This window comes from Miniopterus natalensis, chromosome 5 (genome assembly GCF_054644295.1).
Source record: "Miniopterus natalensis isolate mMinNat1 chromosome 5, mMinNat1.hap1, whole genome shotgun sequence".
NCBI classification, from domain to species: Eukaryota; Metazoa; Chordata; class Mammalia; order Chiroptera; family Miniopteridae; genus Miniopterus; species Miniopterus natalensis.
In genome coordinates, this window is record NC_142085.1 from 50,654,800 (window position 1) to 50,674,545 (window position 19,746).

General features: G+C 37.3%; 1 protein-coding gene across 2 annotated transcripts in view; it reads right to left on the bottom strand.

Annotated features, from left to right (window-relative positions):
* FBXL4 (F-box and leucine rich repeat protein 4) overlaps positions 1–19,472 on the bottom strand; it is a 59,562-nt gene extending 40,090 nt beyond the window's left edge. For both annotated transcript variants that reach the window (XM_087817525.1, XM_087817524.1), the window contains exons 1-3: positions 19,407–19,472; positions 5,499–5,606; positions 4,267–4,816 (exon numbers count right to left, since the gene is read on the bottom strand). In XM_087817525.1, the coding sequence (XP_087673651.1) occupies positions 4,267–4,778 (512 nt within the window). In that variant the 5' untranslated portion in view covers positions 4,779–4,816; positions 5,499–5,606; positions 19,407–19,472. The remainder of the gene's footprint in view (positions 1–4,266; positions 4,817–5,498; positions 5,607–19,406) is intronic.
* Between the last annotated feature and the right edge of the window lie 274 nt (positions 19,473–19,746).

Below are 19,746 nucleotides of genomic sequence, written 5' to 3' on the forward strand. Positions count from 1 at the left end.
CTGATGGGAACTTACAAACTGGCATCTACTTTAAAAAGAATCAACCAGTAAAGGGTATGGTCAGTTCTGACTTAAATGGCAAAATCATGCTGTTGGCCCACAAAGTAAAGGAGACCAGACCATGACCAATTCGTGAAATCACTGCTTAATTAAGCAACTCCTTTTGCAGCGAATTCTCTCTACAACAGCCACTTTCTTTCTCCTTCCTTTCTTAGCTTCACTATTATATAGTTAAATGCTCTTAACATTCAATAAGTAAATAAATAATCCAGAAGAGATCCATACCACTAAATTTTATCCCCAAATAATTTTATTCCAGTCAGATTGTTTAATATGACCTCAATTAGTCATTTTCTTCCTCCTCTTCCAGTGTGTAACCGTGCTAACCTATTCCCTGTCTCTTACTGCAACACCTGTTAAGATCTTATCCTCAGGACCAGGACACTCGACACTACCTGTTTTTCTTTCCCCTTAATAGGGTGCTAGAAAAGAAATCAGAAGACTATGAGGTCTTATACTGCAACTTTCTTACTGTACTCTTTGAACAAAGAAATGAAACCAAACTAAATGGGGAAAAGTTATTTTTAAATTCTGAATGTTTGGGACTATAAGTCCATTTTCTGCAAATTCCCGAGCTACTTCAATACACACTCTCATTTGCTAACTCCTAAAGTGGGCATAAAACTGTGTGCTCAATTATTAATAAGCAGTATAGCCCAGTGGTTCCCAAACAATAGTGTGTGATGGAGGTTTCCATGGCTAAATGTAAAATATAAGAAATATATATATATACATACATATATATATTTATATGCATGCACATATATACACATAAAATTGCCAACTGTTCTTTTTTTGAGATTCTGATTGTGCTCATTTCTCAGTATAAACTGAAGTTTTTAATATGATATGATAGTAATAATAAATGATGTTGGTATTTCATTTGTTTGCCTTTTTAATGTGTGTTTATTTACCAAAGTAAATAATCTGACTAAGTAAATAATCTGTATCAGTTCTCTAGTTTTTATCATCATTACTATTAAATTCACTAGTGTATCATAGCTGACTTTCCCTACCTGTGCTCTGCTTTGATCTACCACTCAGTTCTTTGGACGCATCCTTCAGATCTGCTTGCTTCACTAAGGGCTTTCACCTGTAGCCATCTTCAGAGAACTACCTGGGACAGCCTCTGCATCCAGAGTGTCGCATGAGCCTGAAAGATTTCCATTCCCATAGCCCATAGCGGAAGACAGACATCTGCAGGAGTGCAAGAGCCCATGTTTCCAGTAACTTTGCCTCCAGGCAGACTGGGACTGCATACAAGAAATTGCATCCTTGTCTGACTTCTTCCCTTCCCCAATGCACTTTCCCATACTGGTCTCTCCAGGAGCACTTTTATAACAAATCATTTGCATAGGAATAGTCTTCTCAAGGTCTGCTTCTGGGAACTGATCCAAGAGCTCTAGGAAATCCCAAAGTCTGGAAACCACTACTCTAGATCTTAAGAATGGCACTCCCATGCCTGTGGTCCTTCAACAGTTTGTTTTCTACACTCTTGGACTTTCATGTCTTCAAATACCAGGATCTTGGCCCATAATTTCACCTTTGAATGTGCTGTTCTCTCTCTACCTTTCCTAGCCAAACTAAAGCTTCCCTCAATCATCAGCTCTTAAAGTCACTGCCTCAGGGAAAACTCCGAGCTCCATAAATTAGGCTCTTCCCTCCACCAATTTACGTTCCCTCCAATCCCACAGTCTTCTTCCAGGCTAGCCTGTAAACTCAAAGAACACAGCCATGCTTGTTTGGCTCCCTTTTTCATTCCCAGTGTGAACTGGCAGATCAATCAATGTTTCTAACTGTCCAAAGAAATTCACCAAAATGTTAAGAGTTACTGAATCTGGGCAGAATAATTGTGAAGTTTTTCCCCTGTATATTTTCTTTTTTTGGTATTTCCTAACAAGCTTTTAAAAAAATGAAACATCTATTAATTTCATAATCAGTAAAATTAAAAAGGCCCTTTTTTATTCTGTAATAATAAATGTTGGTTAGATTCTTTCTCTCCTAAAATTTAATGGTATTTTCTGTAGAATAAAGCTAATAATCAGTTAAGCACATTAGAGATCACTGCAAATAAAGTTGTCACTTTAGTCACAATCACTCACTAGAGCTCTCAGCTAGGAACCAAGAGCATAATTTATACTCAAAATCAATTATGCAGACATTAAGTTTTAGATTAGAAGAAAGACATTACATGTTTCATAGATTTCATTCCCAAATTTGGTCAGCATTTTAAGAAAAAAAGTGGATAACTTTGTAGGAAAGAGCCAAAGAATGACAGAGTCCAATAAATCCATTCTCATATAAGAAAGCACCCTGCCCAAAGTACTTTTTTTTCCTCTCAGAAAAAAACAAATCTGTATATTAAAAGATGCTGGTTTTCTGTGAAGATAAATTAAAATAATAAATAAATAAATAAATAAATAAATAAATAAATAAATAAATAAATAAATAAATAAAATCATTTGATTCATTAATAATATCGTTCACAATGAATTATCACAGCTGTTCTGAAAAGAACAAAAAAGGATCATACCAGCAATCTCCAGCCTGAGTTGAGCTGTGCTCTGTGTATTTCCTAGTAGGCTGGGAGGTGCTCCTCAGAGTTGAGGGGACACAGACTTCAAAGAAGCAGTATGTCAGGTGGCAGCTGATCCCTGCCCCCACTACTCCTCCACTGGCAGCTGGGGTCCTACCGTTTAACAGATGCCAGCAAACTGCTCTGGGGCTAGAATAAACTCATAAGGGCAGGGATTTTTGTCTATTTTTTTTGTTCACTGTATCCCTAATACCTAGAATTATGCTTAGCACATGGTAGACACACAAATATTTAAAGAATAAATTAATAAAGTGATAGTGATAATATCAACCAGTAATAGAAAAATAGGCAAATAATATGATCAGATTGCTCAATGAAAAGGAAATATCAGTGGCTCTTAAACATGAAAAGATATTCAATTTCAGAGATAATAATTTTAACTTAAACTTAACATGAAGTGATATTTTTTACTTACCAAATTGACAAAAATATTAAAATGTATTAACACACTCAGTAGGTGGGGCTTTGGCAAAACTTGCGTGCACATGCATTGCTATTGGAAATATAAATAGGTAGAGCCTCTTTGGAGGGAGAGTTGACACTACATATTAAAATTACAAATACAGGGACCCTTGGCCCAGCAATCCTGAGAATTTATTGCATATGTGAAGTGACTCATGATAAGGCTATACACTGTTTTAATGTTTATAACAGCAGAAGTATGGAAACCACTGAGTGTTCATAACTAGGAGGGTGGTTAATAAGTGGGCACATATACACTGTGCTTTACTTGCAACTTAGAAAAGAATGAGTAAGCACTCTTTGCACTTATGAAAAGATCCAATATCTAACACTAAATGAAACAAATAGGGTACAAAACAATATGAATAGTGTGCTTAGTTTTGTGTATGAAGAAAATAAGAATATATTTCTATTTGCTTATATTTTATAAATAACGTGGAAAAATCCAAAGGAGTAGATAAGTGTTTTTTTTTCAAGGAGGGAGGGGTGAGTCCTAGGCACATGCAGAACAGGGTACATACAAGACTGCACTATGCACTTTTTAGATTAGTGAAACACATGAATATACTAGTAAAATAATTATATTTTTAAAAATCAGCAGGCTAACTACAAAAACGAGGGGGGGGGCACTGCTATGTAAATTAAGGATGTAAATAAACAGGCTTTTAGGGAGAATGCATGAATTACTTAAAGCAACATTTATTTTTAAAGAAATATACTTGTTACAAGAGCATTCACCTAACATTAAAGCTAATCCCCTAAGGATCTCCTCAAAGTATTTAAAAGCAGTAACAGGATGCCTGTTTGAAAATATCTTAGAAGCCATATTTGCTCCTAACTTCTCAGATTTTTCCATGTCCCACTTAGTCCAAATCACACTTTTCATTTACAGTAAATTCTGTGACACACAAATTTCACAGTCTATGAATATTACAGTGTGAGGTGTTATAGGTATGAAGAATGTATTAAATCTTCATAGTTGTGATCCTCCTTTTCCTATCAGAAAACTAAGGAAAAATTTTAAAATCAAATTTGTTTAAATTACATACGAGAATGCTTTCCAATAAAAAAAAAAAAAGAGCCCTGCCATATTAAAACAACCAAAACCTTTCAGCTATGTGACGTGGTCATTAACAAATGAGTCTTACCTTACTTCAGCTGGTGGACTTGGGGAATAGGGGTTTGCAGAGCAAGCTAGAATTCTAATGACTGCTCCAGGATGATAGGTTTCCAGAACATGAACAGCTGTAGGATACACCTGTTGTTCAAAAGTAAGTTCCACATAGTCTTGGCTCTGAAAATTAGGAGGCGTCCTCTTGAACGGCAAGGAAGCACTAGGACACTGATCCCACCATGTTCCATAAGTTCGAAACACAGCTGTCTGCGTGAAGTCACCAGAACTGGGGAATACATTTGGTACACCTGCCAAATTCCACATGGTGTAGGACATGCTATTCTCACTTCCATAATGGGAACTAAAATCCACCACTTCTTTGGCATACTGGACCACCTCTGCATTCAGAGGGGAAGTCCGGCTGTTTGATTCTATGGCTCTGTGGCTGTTCATCATTTCTCCTCTCGCAGCTGTTCTGGCTCGGCGCCGCAGGCATAGATAATAAAACATGGTCAGAACTGTTAACATGGGGAAGACCGGTGACATCTAGATGTGAATTATGAAGCTTCAAAAGGTCAGGTGTCCTGCGAAAGACGCATAAACTCTTTGAAGGATGTTCTAAAAAACTGAATGGCTTGATAAAGTAAAATAATTTAAATAAGCAGAAAAATGCATGAAAATGAGGTAATAAACAAGCTTTTTAACCAATGTAATTTCCCAGAATGAAACTGAAAAAATAAAATTCACTATCAATGTGAACCTCTGGTATAATCTTTCTAATGTATTTTTAAGAAATCTAAATCTTGAAATGTATACAATTTTATGCTATATGAGAAGCAAAACTAATATTATAAAGCAATGGAAGATGTATGACCCCAAAACCCCTATTTTTTACAAAATTATAACTATCCCTCAAGAAATACTAAGTCTTTAAACTCTTAAAATTAAAATTATTTAAAATATATGGTGAACCACTAAAATACTGTTGTAAATCCAAAAGAATCTTAGACATTTTATAATTTCACTTTTTAACAAATAATTCCCTATTGTTATTATTCTTGTACAAACATGCTAAGTACAGATTTCACATTATGGGAATATAGTTTTCTGGAGTTGACAGTTAATCCAGACCAACTAAATTAGCTGCCTTACACATCAAAGATCACTAGACAGTGTTTAATTTATAACTCTTAGCATTATTTGTTAGGGCAGTCCACGGCAGGCTGGCATCTGGTTTGTTGCCAGCCACTCTTAGAAACCACTCACCCCCAGACAGAAAGGTCACAGGATATGCAAGAGTTGGCACTCATCCATGTGGCCTGAAAATTTCATGTTGACTTCATGTACAAATGTTGATATGTGACATCCTTTTACCTGTAAGATAAGAATTTTAGAAAATATTTTAATTTCTAACTTAGGAAGTCAACTATCCCAAAAGATTTATCATAGATTAACAGCTACTTATTACACAGAACTTTCAAACTGAGTAGGTCACACTTTTCTGAATTTGTGGGCTATTATAAACAACTAATATATTTTGTTAATTTTATGAAAGAATGTATAAAAACATAATAATGAATCCTTTCTATACTGAGGTTGTAAATCCAGAGCTTATGCGTCAAACTATGCCAACAGACATTTTATTAGGAGCAAATAGTGTTTTTTAAAACTTGGATGAGTTTGCAACATTTAACCATCAAGAGGACCCCAGTTAGAAGAGGTCTGTGATCTTCGGGTGGCTGCCATTGTTCCTGGCCAGCTCTACCAGTTCACTACCCAGGCCTGACCCATCTACACCAAGTAGCTGACCTCTTGTCTACACAAACAAGAAATCAAGCATGCTTATTTTTGTATCTGTAAAGTTTTGAGCTTAACTTCACCTAAATCAAAGAAGGGGAATGTACCAACTTTTCTTTAGTAGAGCAATGTGCTAGCCTTTCTAAACTTTAGTACTAAGGCTATAAGACATTATAATTTATAAAACACATGAGTAGGCTTATTCTCTGGAATCTGCTGTACCACCTCTGTATCAGATATATACCCTACCTCCACAAGGGTCTACATAGAACTAAGTTTCTTGAAGGAGAGAACTAAGCCAAAGATCTTCATTTCTCAGAGTACTCAGCACAAAGTAAGCACACAATATCTGACATGTTGACAAAAAGGCAATAAGCAAACAAAACATTTACATAAGCTTAAAATAATTTAAAATGACCTAGCCGCATCCTTCTCTCTCTCCATCCCAGCCAGACCCAAACAGTGAAACGCTTGACAAAATGTAACAAGTAAAATAAACAAACAGCTGAGCTTGAAACAAGTGAGGAAAATCCAGTTATGAGAAACAAAGAAAAAGTCAAAGAGCAGAGAGCAGGAGCTGAAGCGAATATGATTCCATGGAACCAGTTACAGGCCTTAAGGGTTATAAGGAGACTTTCTAATACCCTTGCACAAATGCTATTTCAAGGCACAGGTCCCATTTGGAAGTACCTTCATAAAGCCAAAACTCAGAAAAGATCACCCTATCCATGAAGCCAGGAATATGAAAACTTAGTTCACTGGCCAGGAAGCCAAAGGAGGTTGTGACATCAACTTAGACAATGGGGGCAAGTCACCAGAGTGAAATCAGAACCCTCTTAGGCATGTACCATGCACAGAGTGTGCACCTAAATTCATACTGCCTTCATGGTTTAGAATCCATACTCCATCCCCAAGTCAAAAAATACAAAAAGAAGTAGTCCTGAACCGGTAATACTTTAGGACCTGTTGGGGGCAGATGGGAAAACCTCTTTGCAGGGATGCTTCACAACACAGGAAAGAGATTAAACCCTTTCTAAAGATGCATCACAAAAAAACTTATAGACCACAAGAGAAAATAAACCACGATGAGGGACAGTCAGTAGGTAGACTCACTAAATGGAAGAACTTGTACTCCAAGAACAAGAAATAATAGAATAATCTGAACAAGACTTTTTCTGGAGTAGCAAAGCATTTATTAAAATAAATAAGGTGTTTCTACAGCACATGTTCCTAGTGCTGATGTATCATGAATCAACAAATCAGGTTCGACTCAGGACATATAACACCAAGTGCTGAAGTATATAGGTCATGTTATAAATGTGGGAAATAGTAATCATCTAGTATTTCACTTGTTTATGCAAACATCTCACCTACCACAAGTATAGATCTGTCAAGTAAAAAAGTTTTACAACTGCACAAATCTCAAATCTTTTACACCAAAAATTGAAATGATACAGGTCTTTCTTTCACCATATATATTTTATTTCAAAATAAGCCCCCAGGTAAATTAAGAGGGATGATTTTTCAAAGAAGCTACTTGGTTGCTCTCTCTTTTTAAAAGAATAAAAATAATGAAATAAATTTAAATTATAAAAATGAAATTTAGGAAATAAACAACGATGTGTAAGTATCCAACTCAATTGACTGATCAGCTAATTTGGATGTTTGGTTCCTGGAAACCTTCAGGAGAAGGGCAGAATACCATCTGCCACAGTGCCACGGTGGATGGATAAATCTGACTGTATAATCTTTGGACATTACTTGTCACTCCACAAGTCTATAAATTGTTTCAACCAACCTCCTTTCACTCTCTTTATAAAACTGCATTTATCAGAAAGCAAAAGTTTTATAAAACCAAAGAAACATCTGCAAAATAAGATATCATCATTCACGTGAATGTTCATATTCTTGGCAAAAAGATTGAGACAAATTGTGAAAGTCAAATTCTATTTGACATACAAACCACACAAAGTTTATAACCATTTCCCTGCTAGCTTTTGACACTGCAGATTATGGGATAACAGCAAAAGCAGCAAGAGTGTCATATGGGTAATATCATTTTTAGGTTGTTAAAGTTAAATAAACTTTTGCATTGAGACAACATATATAAAAGTGAGTTATAAACTGTAAATATACTAATTATATGTTCAAATATCTTCAGTGTGCAAGAGAAATGTAAATGGATACTTTATTTTTTCCGAGTAATAATCCTTAGAGTTAATTTTTTGTGAGATAGAATTAAAAATGACCAAAAAATTTTTTTGAAAAAGCAAATATATTTATTCTTTTAAAAGCAAAAGTATTCCCAAAAAATCTAAGAAAATTAAAAATCTATTTTTGTAAATAAACTAGGCATAGAAATAAAGAAAATGTTCAAACCTATTGTTATAAACATACTTCACTGATTCTAAACTCCTTTCTATCATCAAAGATGACACATAAAAGTGTTTTGGGGGTGGGGAAGAACATACGGAGGAGAAAGGATAGCTCATCCTACTTTTCCTTGGGAAGTGAAGCTGAAAAGGGGAATAGAGTCATAGCCTCAGGACTCATATGGACAGCGACGGCCAGTGCAGGATTCCAAACTGTCCACGTACTGTTTGGGCCTTTGCCAAGGCGTGAAGGGGATCTGTGATAACCACTGAATATCCGAGTGGGCAATAAACCAACGCACAAAATGCAATAACTCTATTTTGTGAGGAGAATGGGATTGAAAAACAAAATTATTTTTCCTACCTGGTGCAAATAAGTATTAGTCTGGTACACTAAATTTTTCCAAAAGGATGATTATAAAAATATACCTTTTGGGAGACATTTTCTTTTCCAGTTCATTCAAAATGCTTCTTTAAAGACTCTTGCAAAAATATCCTTTTCCATTTAACAAAAAGTCAGAATTAGAAATAGGGTGACCTTTGTTTTATTAGTTGTTTAATTCAATCACTTATCTGCCGAGATTATGAAGTAGGAAATTCTTGGAACACAATGAGCTTTGATACCAGTACAATCAAGGGATGCAAAGCAACAGCCACTTTAACTCGCATCACAAGGCCTTCATACTCCTTGGGAAACGACGTGCATTGTAGGACATGGTTTTATTATAATGCTTTATTTTCACTACGTCTTTCATATTATAAAATGCTTAACAAAGTTAAATAGTAAGATTACAGAGAAAGCAGTAACAGTGGAAAAGAGAAATTAAGAGGTACAGACAAGGGAGAACATATGTTTACTACTGAGACTTGAAGTGAGACGGGGAGTCGATGAGGCGGAGAGAAGCAGGATGGCAGGAGCTGCAGAGAAGACGGCTTGTGCTTCAGTAGAGGAAAAGGGAGGAAGGAAAGGACTTTTCATGAAATAAACAAAAGGAGGCAATGGGAATGAACTCGAGCGAGGGCCACGCAAAGGCTAGGTTCATAGTGTGATCAAGGAACCTGGAAAACAAGTTTAAAACTCAAGAGGATGCTCGCCTTAAAGTGAAAAGACAGAAAAATAAGGCCAGGCAATACGGCAGTGTCCTATAGTGAAGGCAGTCACAACACAATACTTACTTGCAAAATATCCCGCAGAGACATGTCAATGAAGTGAGAGAAAAAGAGAGCATTTAGGCAGCTTCGCAGCACAGTACCAAAAGGTAAGAGTGCATAATGTGGTAATGTGCAAATGTCTCCCAAAAGGTATTAACTGCAGAAAAAGTGGACGAACTTTAAATGCTATTTCTGTATCCTGCTGAAACTGATCAAGAGACACTATTTTGAGGAAAGGACTTTTCTGGTTGAGTCTAGAAATCAAGACATGGGAAAATGGAAGAAATGATTAATCAAGAAGCGTGGAGTTATAGTTAAATTTGGTACAGAGCTGACACTCATCAACAGCCCTCTTTCCAGGCCTTCCCCAGGCACCATATGCTTATATCTCCTTCCATCTCTCAAATAACTGCTTCTCAGTTTCCTCTTGGGTCATCTTCTTCCTCTCTCAAGTGTACTGAGGTACCACTGAAGGAAGGCTGTCTTTCTGATACAGTGATATTCCAGAACATTCCACCTACCCTGCCACCAGTCTTCACCCACCACACTTGCTTTCTCCCACCAGATGCACCTGTGCTTGCCCCTGAGGCCGGGTCCCCTGCAACGGCCTTGCTCTTCCTCAGCCTGCACCCTCATCCAGCCTTCAGTCAGGTCCAGACCTCATCCTTCTCTTTGCTCTCACACGCTGTGTATCATTTCCTGTATGCTGAGATCATTTTATACCCTAACAGACAATAAATTCCTCAAGTTCAGAGAATGTGTCTTAATTGCATTGCAGCCTTAGGGCCTAGTACCTGACAGTATATGTTCGAAGAACACGTGTTCTGTTTTTTGAAGATTGGCAGAGTAGACAGCAGAAGATAATGAAAATAAACACAGAAATAAAAGCAGTGGATCTTCACGATGAGGCACATGTAGACCAAAACTGAAGCAAAAAGAGTTCCTTGATACAGAGAAAAAGGGAAAGATAGATAATAAAAAGCAAAGCACAAATAGGAAGCCATCCAATGAGAAATGACATACATATTAAAATTTTACTGCTCAAAGAGAAGGTAAAAAAAGTAGTAACCTCTCTTAGTATAAAAGGAGCCCCTAAATATGTACAAGACTTGACCTTGGCCACAAAGACACTACAATTGATATTAAAGAAAGATTCATGAAAGAGATGATTGGAGAGGTAAAAGAAACTATTTTCTCAAATACAATGATTTTTTTTAGTACTCCAAATCTTTGTCAAGACCATAGGGTGATAACGGGGAACTAGAAAAACTACAGGTGAAAAAGAAATTAAGATGGGATAACCTAAGAACAAGAGAGAAGAGACAGTTCAAGAAAGTCAGTAATATAAGAACAAGGGTAAAAGCACAGGTTGATATTGTTATTAACAAAGGCATCTTTTTCCTTCATCATAATTATTCACATTCCAATGTACTATACTGAAAAATGTAAATATGTCAATAAGGAGATGTCTGTGATGGAATATTATGACTTTATGTGCCTCTCTTCCTCTAAGCAAATTCTCCAGTTAAAACATTTTAATTATGATTATAGTTTTCAACCAACAAGCCCCCAATATAGAATAAATAGGTAGAGTTCTTAACTGAACCAGGCAGATGAACAGGGAGAATACAGCCTCCAGTCCAGCTTTAAAGCTTCCTGAAACTCCAGGCAAGTAAAGCAGAAGGCAGGGGCACAGGAAGGAAAACAAAAACAAAAACGTAAAGGCCGAGGGAAAAGCTTGAAAACCAAAGAGACAAACAGTACCTCCTGCTCTTCCAGGAAAATACAAAAAGTAGTATTGGGACACAGTGGGCACTTCAAAACTTCTGCTGAGTTAATGAACAAATGGCGAGGACTTATCAAGAAGTGCTACAAAGTCAAACTAGGAATAGACTTGTCAGAAACAAGAGATAAGATTTAGAATTAATTTAAACTAGAAAATAATAATGGTTAGTTCTGCAGAATGTTTTCTCTCTACTCTTTCTTTCCTGGACTTTCTTCAACAAGCTTATCTAAATTTATGAAATATTGCAGGGGCATTTTCAGAGCTGGCAGGGACATTTATAAACTTCAGTAGCAAGAAAAAAGAATTAAAGAGTCAATTAAAAAAAACAACAAGAAAAGAAAAAGCAGAGCTGTAAAAAAGTGAATTGTGATTTTCTGATACAGTGGATCTGGAAATCCTCTTCTTGCCCAAGGCACTATATCACAAAGTGACAGGAAAAACATGCTTCTAATTTATTTCACAGTTATGATAATATAAAATACCTTATATACAAATGTCACTATGCCATAGTATCTATGTATTTACCTTTTCTTCACTGTTTAATGATGGGCACAAATAAACCATCTGAATGGGAAGAACTACGCACTTAAAATACCCCCAAATCTTTGGCAGATACACAACTTATATTTAACTAAAACCTGGAATATTAAAAATTAGGAATATTTGGTTAAGGATAATTTTAGTAGACTCACTAAAGAGAGAAAAAAATCTATTAAAATTATAAAGTAAACATAAACTTACGTTAGCCAAATACTAGTTATACATTTTTGTACATTAAAATAAAGAACATTTTACATAATAAAAATATGCTGAATTTAGTTAGCTTCCCTAACAAAGCACAAGCACAAGATCATAGGTATGCCACTGCTAGTCATTCAAACTAAAAGAGCAATTAACTAAAATAGTGTAATACTGTTAACTTTGGGGTATATTTACATTCCAGAAAATGTACTCCATTTTAAGTGTACAATTCAATGAGTTTTGACAAAGGCATATACCAATGTAACCAGCACCAGAACCAAGATATAGAATATTTCTATCAGCCCAAAAGGTTTCCCGGTGTCCCCTCCCAGCCACCCAACCACTCTCTGCACCTAGTAAAACTGATCTTTCTGTCACTATAAATCAGATTGTCCTTTATTCTAGAGTGAGATATTAGTGAACTGTATACGTATTCTTTTGTGCCTAGTTTTTCCCCCTCTGTACATCTTTGAGATTTCTCTGTATCAGCCATTTGTTCCTTTTTATTGCTGAATCATATGCTTTATGTGGATATATCCATTCACCTGTTAACAGACATTTCAGTTGTTACTAGTGCCAAAATGGTTCCAAATGGTAGCATTTCACATTTCTACCAGCATTATATGAGAGTTCTAGCTACTCCACAGCCTCACCGATAGTCAATATTGGCAGTCTTTAGCCATTCCAGTGGGTGGGTGATAGCTTGTGGTTTCAATTTGCAGTTATCAATTGACTAGTAATGATATGGAGCATTTTTTCATCTCCTTAATTAAATACTCAGAAACCTAAGCATATACGTTCTTTTTCACAGGCAAAAGGAAAGAAACCATTATTTGTACAGTTGATCCTGGAAAATATATGGAGTTTGTATGATGCTGTCTTTTAAATGCAGTCTTTTAAAGGTTAACCATTTATATCTTCTTTAGTGAAGTGTCTTAGTCCATTTTTTTAATCATTTTTTTTCTCATTTTTGACTTGTAAGAGTTCTCTATACATTTTTTCTTTTAAAATTTATCTTATTGTTGATAGTAGTACAGATGTACCCCTTTCCCCCCCATTGACCAATCTTTATATGTTTCACAAGTATTTTCTTCCAGTCTGTGCTTGCCTTTTCATCTATTTGATAATATTTTTAAAGAGAAAAGTTTATTAACTTAAAAATTGTTTAAGTTCAACTTATCTTTTCTTTTCCTTTTATGGCATATTTTTGTATGTCCTAGCAAACATTTTACTTGAGTAGGTAGTATCAAGCATAGTTCCAAAAGGGCAAACCCTGGGACAGATAGTATTTAATATCTTATATCTGGGAACAGTTAATTACAGATTAATAAAATTTTAAGATGATATCAAATTGGATGCTGCAAACACTTCCAGTGGAATGCAAAATGATAAAGCCATTTTGGAAAAGTTTGACAGTCTATTACCAAACCATACACTTACCAAACCATCCAGCAATTCCACTTCTAGGTATTTACCTGATTGTATCGAAACCTATACTCAAACAAAAATCTGTACACAAATGTTTATAGCAGATTTATTCATAATCACTTCAACCTGGAGACATCCAAGATGTACTTCAACAGGCAAATGGATAAACAGTGGTACATCCATACAATGAAATACTACTCAATAATAATAAGGAATGAACATTGATTCAGGCAACAGCATAGACAAATGTTAAAATGTATTTTGTAAATGGAAAGAGCCAAACCCAAAGGGTACATATTGTTCAATTTCATTTATATGATACTCTGGAAAAGGGAAAGCTATAGGGAAGGCAAACAGAATAGTGGTTGCCAGGAAGTCACTGGAAAAGACCAGATTGACTATGGTAACTAAAAAGGGGCCACACAGGAATTCTTAGGGCAATGGAACTGTTTGGTATGCTTTTGTCTTCCATCTTTGTTTTGGGCAAGACAAGTCAAGTTGAAGATTTGATACCCCAGTACTGGCTTGTTTGTGGGCATCCTAGCTTATTAGTCTGTTCTGGGCCAGCACACCCTAAAAGATACCTACTAGTTTCCATGTCCTGCCCATTCACTATGCCCAGGGCAAAGTCTGATCACCGAGCCCCAACTATGCACTCAGCCTTAGGGAACTACCTCCTGGAAAAGAGAACAGTGACTTTTATGACTTCAGAAATATTCCCAACCAGGACCAAATCAGTCAATATAAATCTGCATTGATAAATATGAGTAGAATTAGCCATCTTAAAGATGGGAGGAACAAGTTGGGCAATTAGTGCAAATGGTCTCTAATGTAAGTTAAAGCAAAAAATAGGAAAATAGTTTTTAAATAGTTAATTCACTTTAGTGCGAATTAACAGGGTATAGGATTCATAAATAAGAACAAGCTAATTTAAAATAACAATTAAGAAATTAAAGACATGATGGCCAAATAAATTGAAAATTAAAATGGAAAAAAACCGATAAGTGACCTGGAATACAAAAGAAAAAAACCAAGTATCTACCAAAAATAAATTCAAGAAGAGATTGAACCTGACAAAAATTCAAGAAAATGCTATATGATCATGTAATACTTTAGAAATTCTAAAGGATAAAAACTGACTAAAACTCTTATTCACATAGAAACAAACAACAAAATAAAAATATCTCTGGATATGCAGGTATACTTTCCATAACTCTTCTTAAAAACATTACTCAAGCCTTGGCCAGGTGACTAAGTTGGTTGAAGTGTCATCCATACACCAAAAAGGCTGTGGGTTTGATCCCCAGTTGGGGCGGGTATGGGAGGCAACTGACCCATGTTTCCCTCTCACATCAATATGCCTCTCTCTCTCCCCATTCTTCTCTCTCTAAAATCAATTTTAAAAAATATATCCTTGGGTGAGGATAAAAAAACAACATTACTCAAAAAAGTATTTTAGTCAAAAAAGAAATGTAATGTAAAAGGAAATAAAATCGATAGAACCAAGAATGGGGGAAGGGCAAGGAGTCAAAGTGTCACCTTATTAAATGGAGGTGTGAGGGTAATAGAAAGTCAGTTATACATGGTTCTAGAATTTGCAAACCTGCAGGGGAGAAGAAAAAAGTAAATATGAATAAGTTAAATTTTCCTACTAAAAGATAAACCCTTTCGCACAAGGAATCCTTGTGATAAAATGGTATTTTGGCTATGTGTGGTGGTCGTAAGATCTACATAAAACTGTAGAGAACTAAACACATACATATAAAACTGATAAAATCTGAGTATGGTCTGTAGATTGTTTCAATGTCAATTTCCTAGGTGTAATATGCTATAGTTAGTTATACAAGATGTTACCACAGGAGGAAACTGGATTTGCATGTAAATGTATAATCATCTTTTTACACCATGGAATACTACGCAGCTGTAAAGAAGAAGAGTCTCATACCATTTGGGACAGTATGCATGGACCTGGAGAATATTATGCTAAGCGAAATAAGCCAGAAAGACAAATCATTATCTCACTTATATGTGGAATCTAAAGAACTTAATAAACTGATGAACAGAAATGATTCAATGACATGGAAGCATAGATCAAACTGACAAATCTCAGAGGGATGGAGGAGGGTGGGTAGGTGGAGGGGGAGAGATTAACCAAAGAACTTATATGCATATATGCACAACTCAAGGACACGGACAATGGTGTGGAGAGGGGCTGGGGAGGGAGATGGGGCAGGATGGAACAGGTCATTGGGGAGAAAAAGGGACGTCTGTGATGTTCTGAACAAAAATTAAAAAAATAAAAAAAGATCTTTTTTTAAAAAAAGATTTTTTACAATGCAAATAAATAAATAAAGATATACTTTCAAATTGGGAGGAGCGAAGACTGAAAGGAGAATGAAAGTCCAGCTGTATGATGTTTGATGTGTAGAGAGGCAAGTAAAGCAAAATGCTGAAAATCAACATATGGGCAATAAAGACCTATCTGGTATACACAAAACTGACACAGATGGCTATAGTAATATCAGACAATGTAGACTCCAAGGCAAAAATCATTAAACAGGGCAAAAAATATATTTTATATTTTGTAAGATTAAAAATCCACTGAAGAAAACAACTACATATAGTAATCTATAAGGATAAATTCAATCAAATTCATAGTTACTGTAGGAGACAAACATATTTTGCTTACTGATTTGTCAGTTTTGAGAAAATAATAAATAAGGAGATAGTATGTTATAATGGGTGTGTCAAATCAAAACAACAGGGAAAGGACAGTTTATCAAAAATGTTTTAGGAAAATGCACTGACATTTAGAAAAGTAAATTTAGACTATTATCATAGTCACCATTTTTTTAAACCTAAATATATAATATAAAATATCCAATAAGAGAATATGTGCAAAGAATATTTTAATAATAATGGGGTGGAAATTCAGAGGCCACAAAGAAAGAGAATAGCACAACTGACAATATACATAGTAAAGATTTCCATCTAGCAAAAGCTCCCAGAAACAGCATTAAAAGAACAAACTATAAAAAATACTAGTAAATGGCATACCAAGTCATTAATAGGCACTATATGTAAAGTGCCATTACAAATCAGTAAGTAAAAGAGGAACACTTTGACAGAAAACTAAGCAAAGAATATAAACAGATAAGTAACAAAAGAATACAAATGACTAATAAACATTTACAGATACTCAATTCCATCAATAAGCAAAGAAATACACAATTAAAGCAGTAATAAAGTAGTATTTTTCATCCATAAAATTACAAAAATGTAAAAAATGACTGTATCATCTTAGCAGCAATGATTTTGAGACAAGTCTTCACAGGTCTCTCACATTTCTGCATGTCTTATAAGCAGGGGCACTGGGGGCCTTTGTTCCAGACTATCTTTTCAAGGGTGTTTCTACAGCAAAAATCCTTGATAAAGAGAAGCCTCCTTCTTTCTGGAGGAGAGGGCAGGTTGGTTCACTTATCCAGCATAATACAAATAATGTTTTTATCTAGGGCAAAGGTTAGGCAGCTTTACTTGCAGCCTATTATGAAAGATTCAGGTTCCCTAAGCTCAGGGTTCTTCTCCAGTAATGCACTCTACTGCGTGTGCTAGAATCATATGGCCCTCATCACATCACCCAGTGCAAATTAGGGTTCAAGGAAGCAGCACGAGAAAATGATGATCCTCTGGCTACTTTTATTGCCATGCTTTGTCTCTAACCCAGGAGTCTCATGTCTTCTCTGCCAGCATCCATGAGATTGCTAGCTTGCAAGCAGGGTAAAATCTCAGCCTTGACAATTCTTGGCAATGACATAGCAGCAGCATTCTCATAAATTGTATAAATTTGCTCTTACAACAACCTTTTGAAGAGCAATATGGAACAATCTATCAAAATTTAAAACATAGCTAGCCTTTGACCCAGCAATCCCACATCTAAACATTTACACCAAGGAAATAAACAAATGCACAAATATACACATACAAAAATGATCCCTGTAGTTCTGTTTGTAATAGAAGTAAATTTGGAATTGGCTAAATATCAACAGGGGGTTGGTTATATATTAAAATTTGGGGGTTATTCCTACAACGAAATACCAAAAAGAATTTTAAAAGATAATGTTATATACAGTGACATAAGACACTTCAAAAGGAGGGAAGGTTAAAAAAAGAAATCAACTTACCCCACTAAATGTGCTCATTCCAAAAATATTTAGTGATGTTTACAGTAAGGCATTGTTTGAATCCCTAGACATTAAAACACATTATAAAGCTAGAGTAATAAGAGCAGCATGGTATCAGCAAAGGAAGTCAGAGAACACTGAACAACAGTTCAGAAATTCCAAGATAAAGAAGAATTACAGCCTAAGATAAATATAGTATTTGTTCTAAAGCTGGGAAAAGTAGAAATCAACAAATAATGATGGGGTCACTGGCTACAAATTTTGCGGGAGGAGTTAGAGCCTTACTTCCTTTCTTACCCTAAATATTGTTAAGGTAGGTTAAGGATTTAAAAATGAAGGATAAAACCATTAAAAAATGCTGTAAGAAAACGGAGGCAGATATACACAATTTATGTAACAGTCTAAGATACCAGAGTTAGAACCATGCGGTTAAAATGGATTCTGTAAGAGGCTGAGGCAATGAGACTAACTCAATAAAGAAGGGGCAGTTTTTGTTAAACTGTTAAGCAGTTAGCAACATTTTAAGGTGCCATTATACAGGAGGCTATAATTGCACTACTGGATCATGGTATTAGTAAAAAGAAATTAACCATCTTACATTGAGCTGACCTGATTTTCAAGCCCATAATAAAAAGGAAGAGCATGAAAATACAGGGTTCAGAAAAGTCAAAATTTGGGACAGTCGTAAAAATTTCTAAAAGCTGGTACTCAGAAAAGAGATGTGGAAAGAAAAATCCAATTCAATGAACAATTACAGAGTGCCTACTATAGGGTGATGCACATTGCCACTGGAAATAAGTAATGTCCCTTTCCCCCAAGAACTTAAGGTCTAATAAAGGACTATAGGAGTATCGATGTATCGGAAAATCTCCCTCTACTCGGCCAAGAGGTACAATATGTAATACGGACAACAGGAGCATAAAGTGAGCTTTAAGGGGAAAAAAATGTGCCTATAATCTGAATTTAAGAAACCGAGGAGTGCAGGCCAGGAAGCAGTAAAGGCAACTTGTGTCCTTGAACAGACCAGAGCAAACAAGATCCCACACCTGGCGTTAGTGAGCTGGACTTTCTAATTACGCGTATATTTCAATTAGTGAATGCACCCGACGCTGGGGCAGAGCACCTGGGAAGCCGTCAAGGAAATCCCAGACCACTCCCCTTGCTAACATGTTGACAGGGAGGCAAAGCGGCCGTTCATCATCACAGTGCACTCTAAGGACACCCCTAAACATAGAAACAAGGCTGCTGCCGGGCATCTCGTGCCAGTCAGTCCTCAATAAAGACATGGGCCTGCTCCGGCAGCAGTCATGGGACCCAGAGGAAGATGAAGGAAGCACACACAGGAGCAACAAGCACAGGCGTGCAGGGGGCCCACGCGGGGCTGTAGGGCCACCAGGGGCTGCGGAGGCACCAGAGCCCGCAGAAACCGCGGTGTAAACAACCCTGCCCGCTGGCACGCCCAGGCAACCTCACGCCCCGCGGGCAGGCCGGTGCCAGAGAAGCGCCCGAGGGCGGGAAGCTGTTTCCAGGGTCCCCACCAAGCTCCGCGAGCGCGGCGTGGGCGGCGGGGGAGGGGAGGCGAGCGGGACCTCCGCCGCGCGCCCAGGCTCCCCGGGCGCGGCGCCGCGCTCCGCCCGGGCCAGGCCCAGCCCCAGCGCCAGCGCCGAAGGAAGAGAACGGAGACCCGCAGTAGGGAGAAGTAAAGAAAGGGCCGTACCCTGCAGGGTCCGGGAGAGCGCGCGCCGAGGGCTTCACCAGCGGCCAGACGGCGCGGGAAGGCCCGGGCGCGAGGGCGGGCCCCAAACTCCCGCGCTCCTGCGTGACCGCGGCGCGCCCAGCCCAGCGCGACCCGGAAGGAAGACGCGAGGGCCCCGAGGAGGGGCGGGGCGGGGCGGGGCGGGGCGGGGCCAGAGGGAGGCGGGGCGCTGCTCAGGCGGGAGGCCCGCGGTGGCGGCCGCACCGCGCTCTGCTGCGCGGAGGGTTCCCAGCCCCCGGCGTACTGTATAAACTGTCTAGTGACTCCCGCCGGCAGTGGTTCCAAGTCCACTGGGGCAATA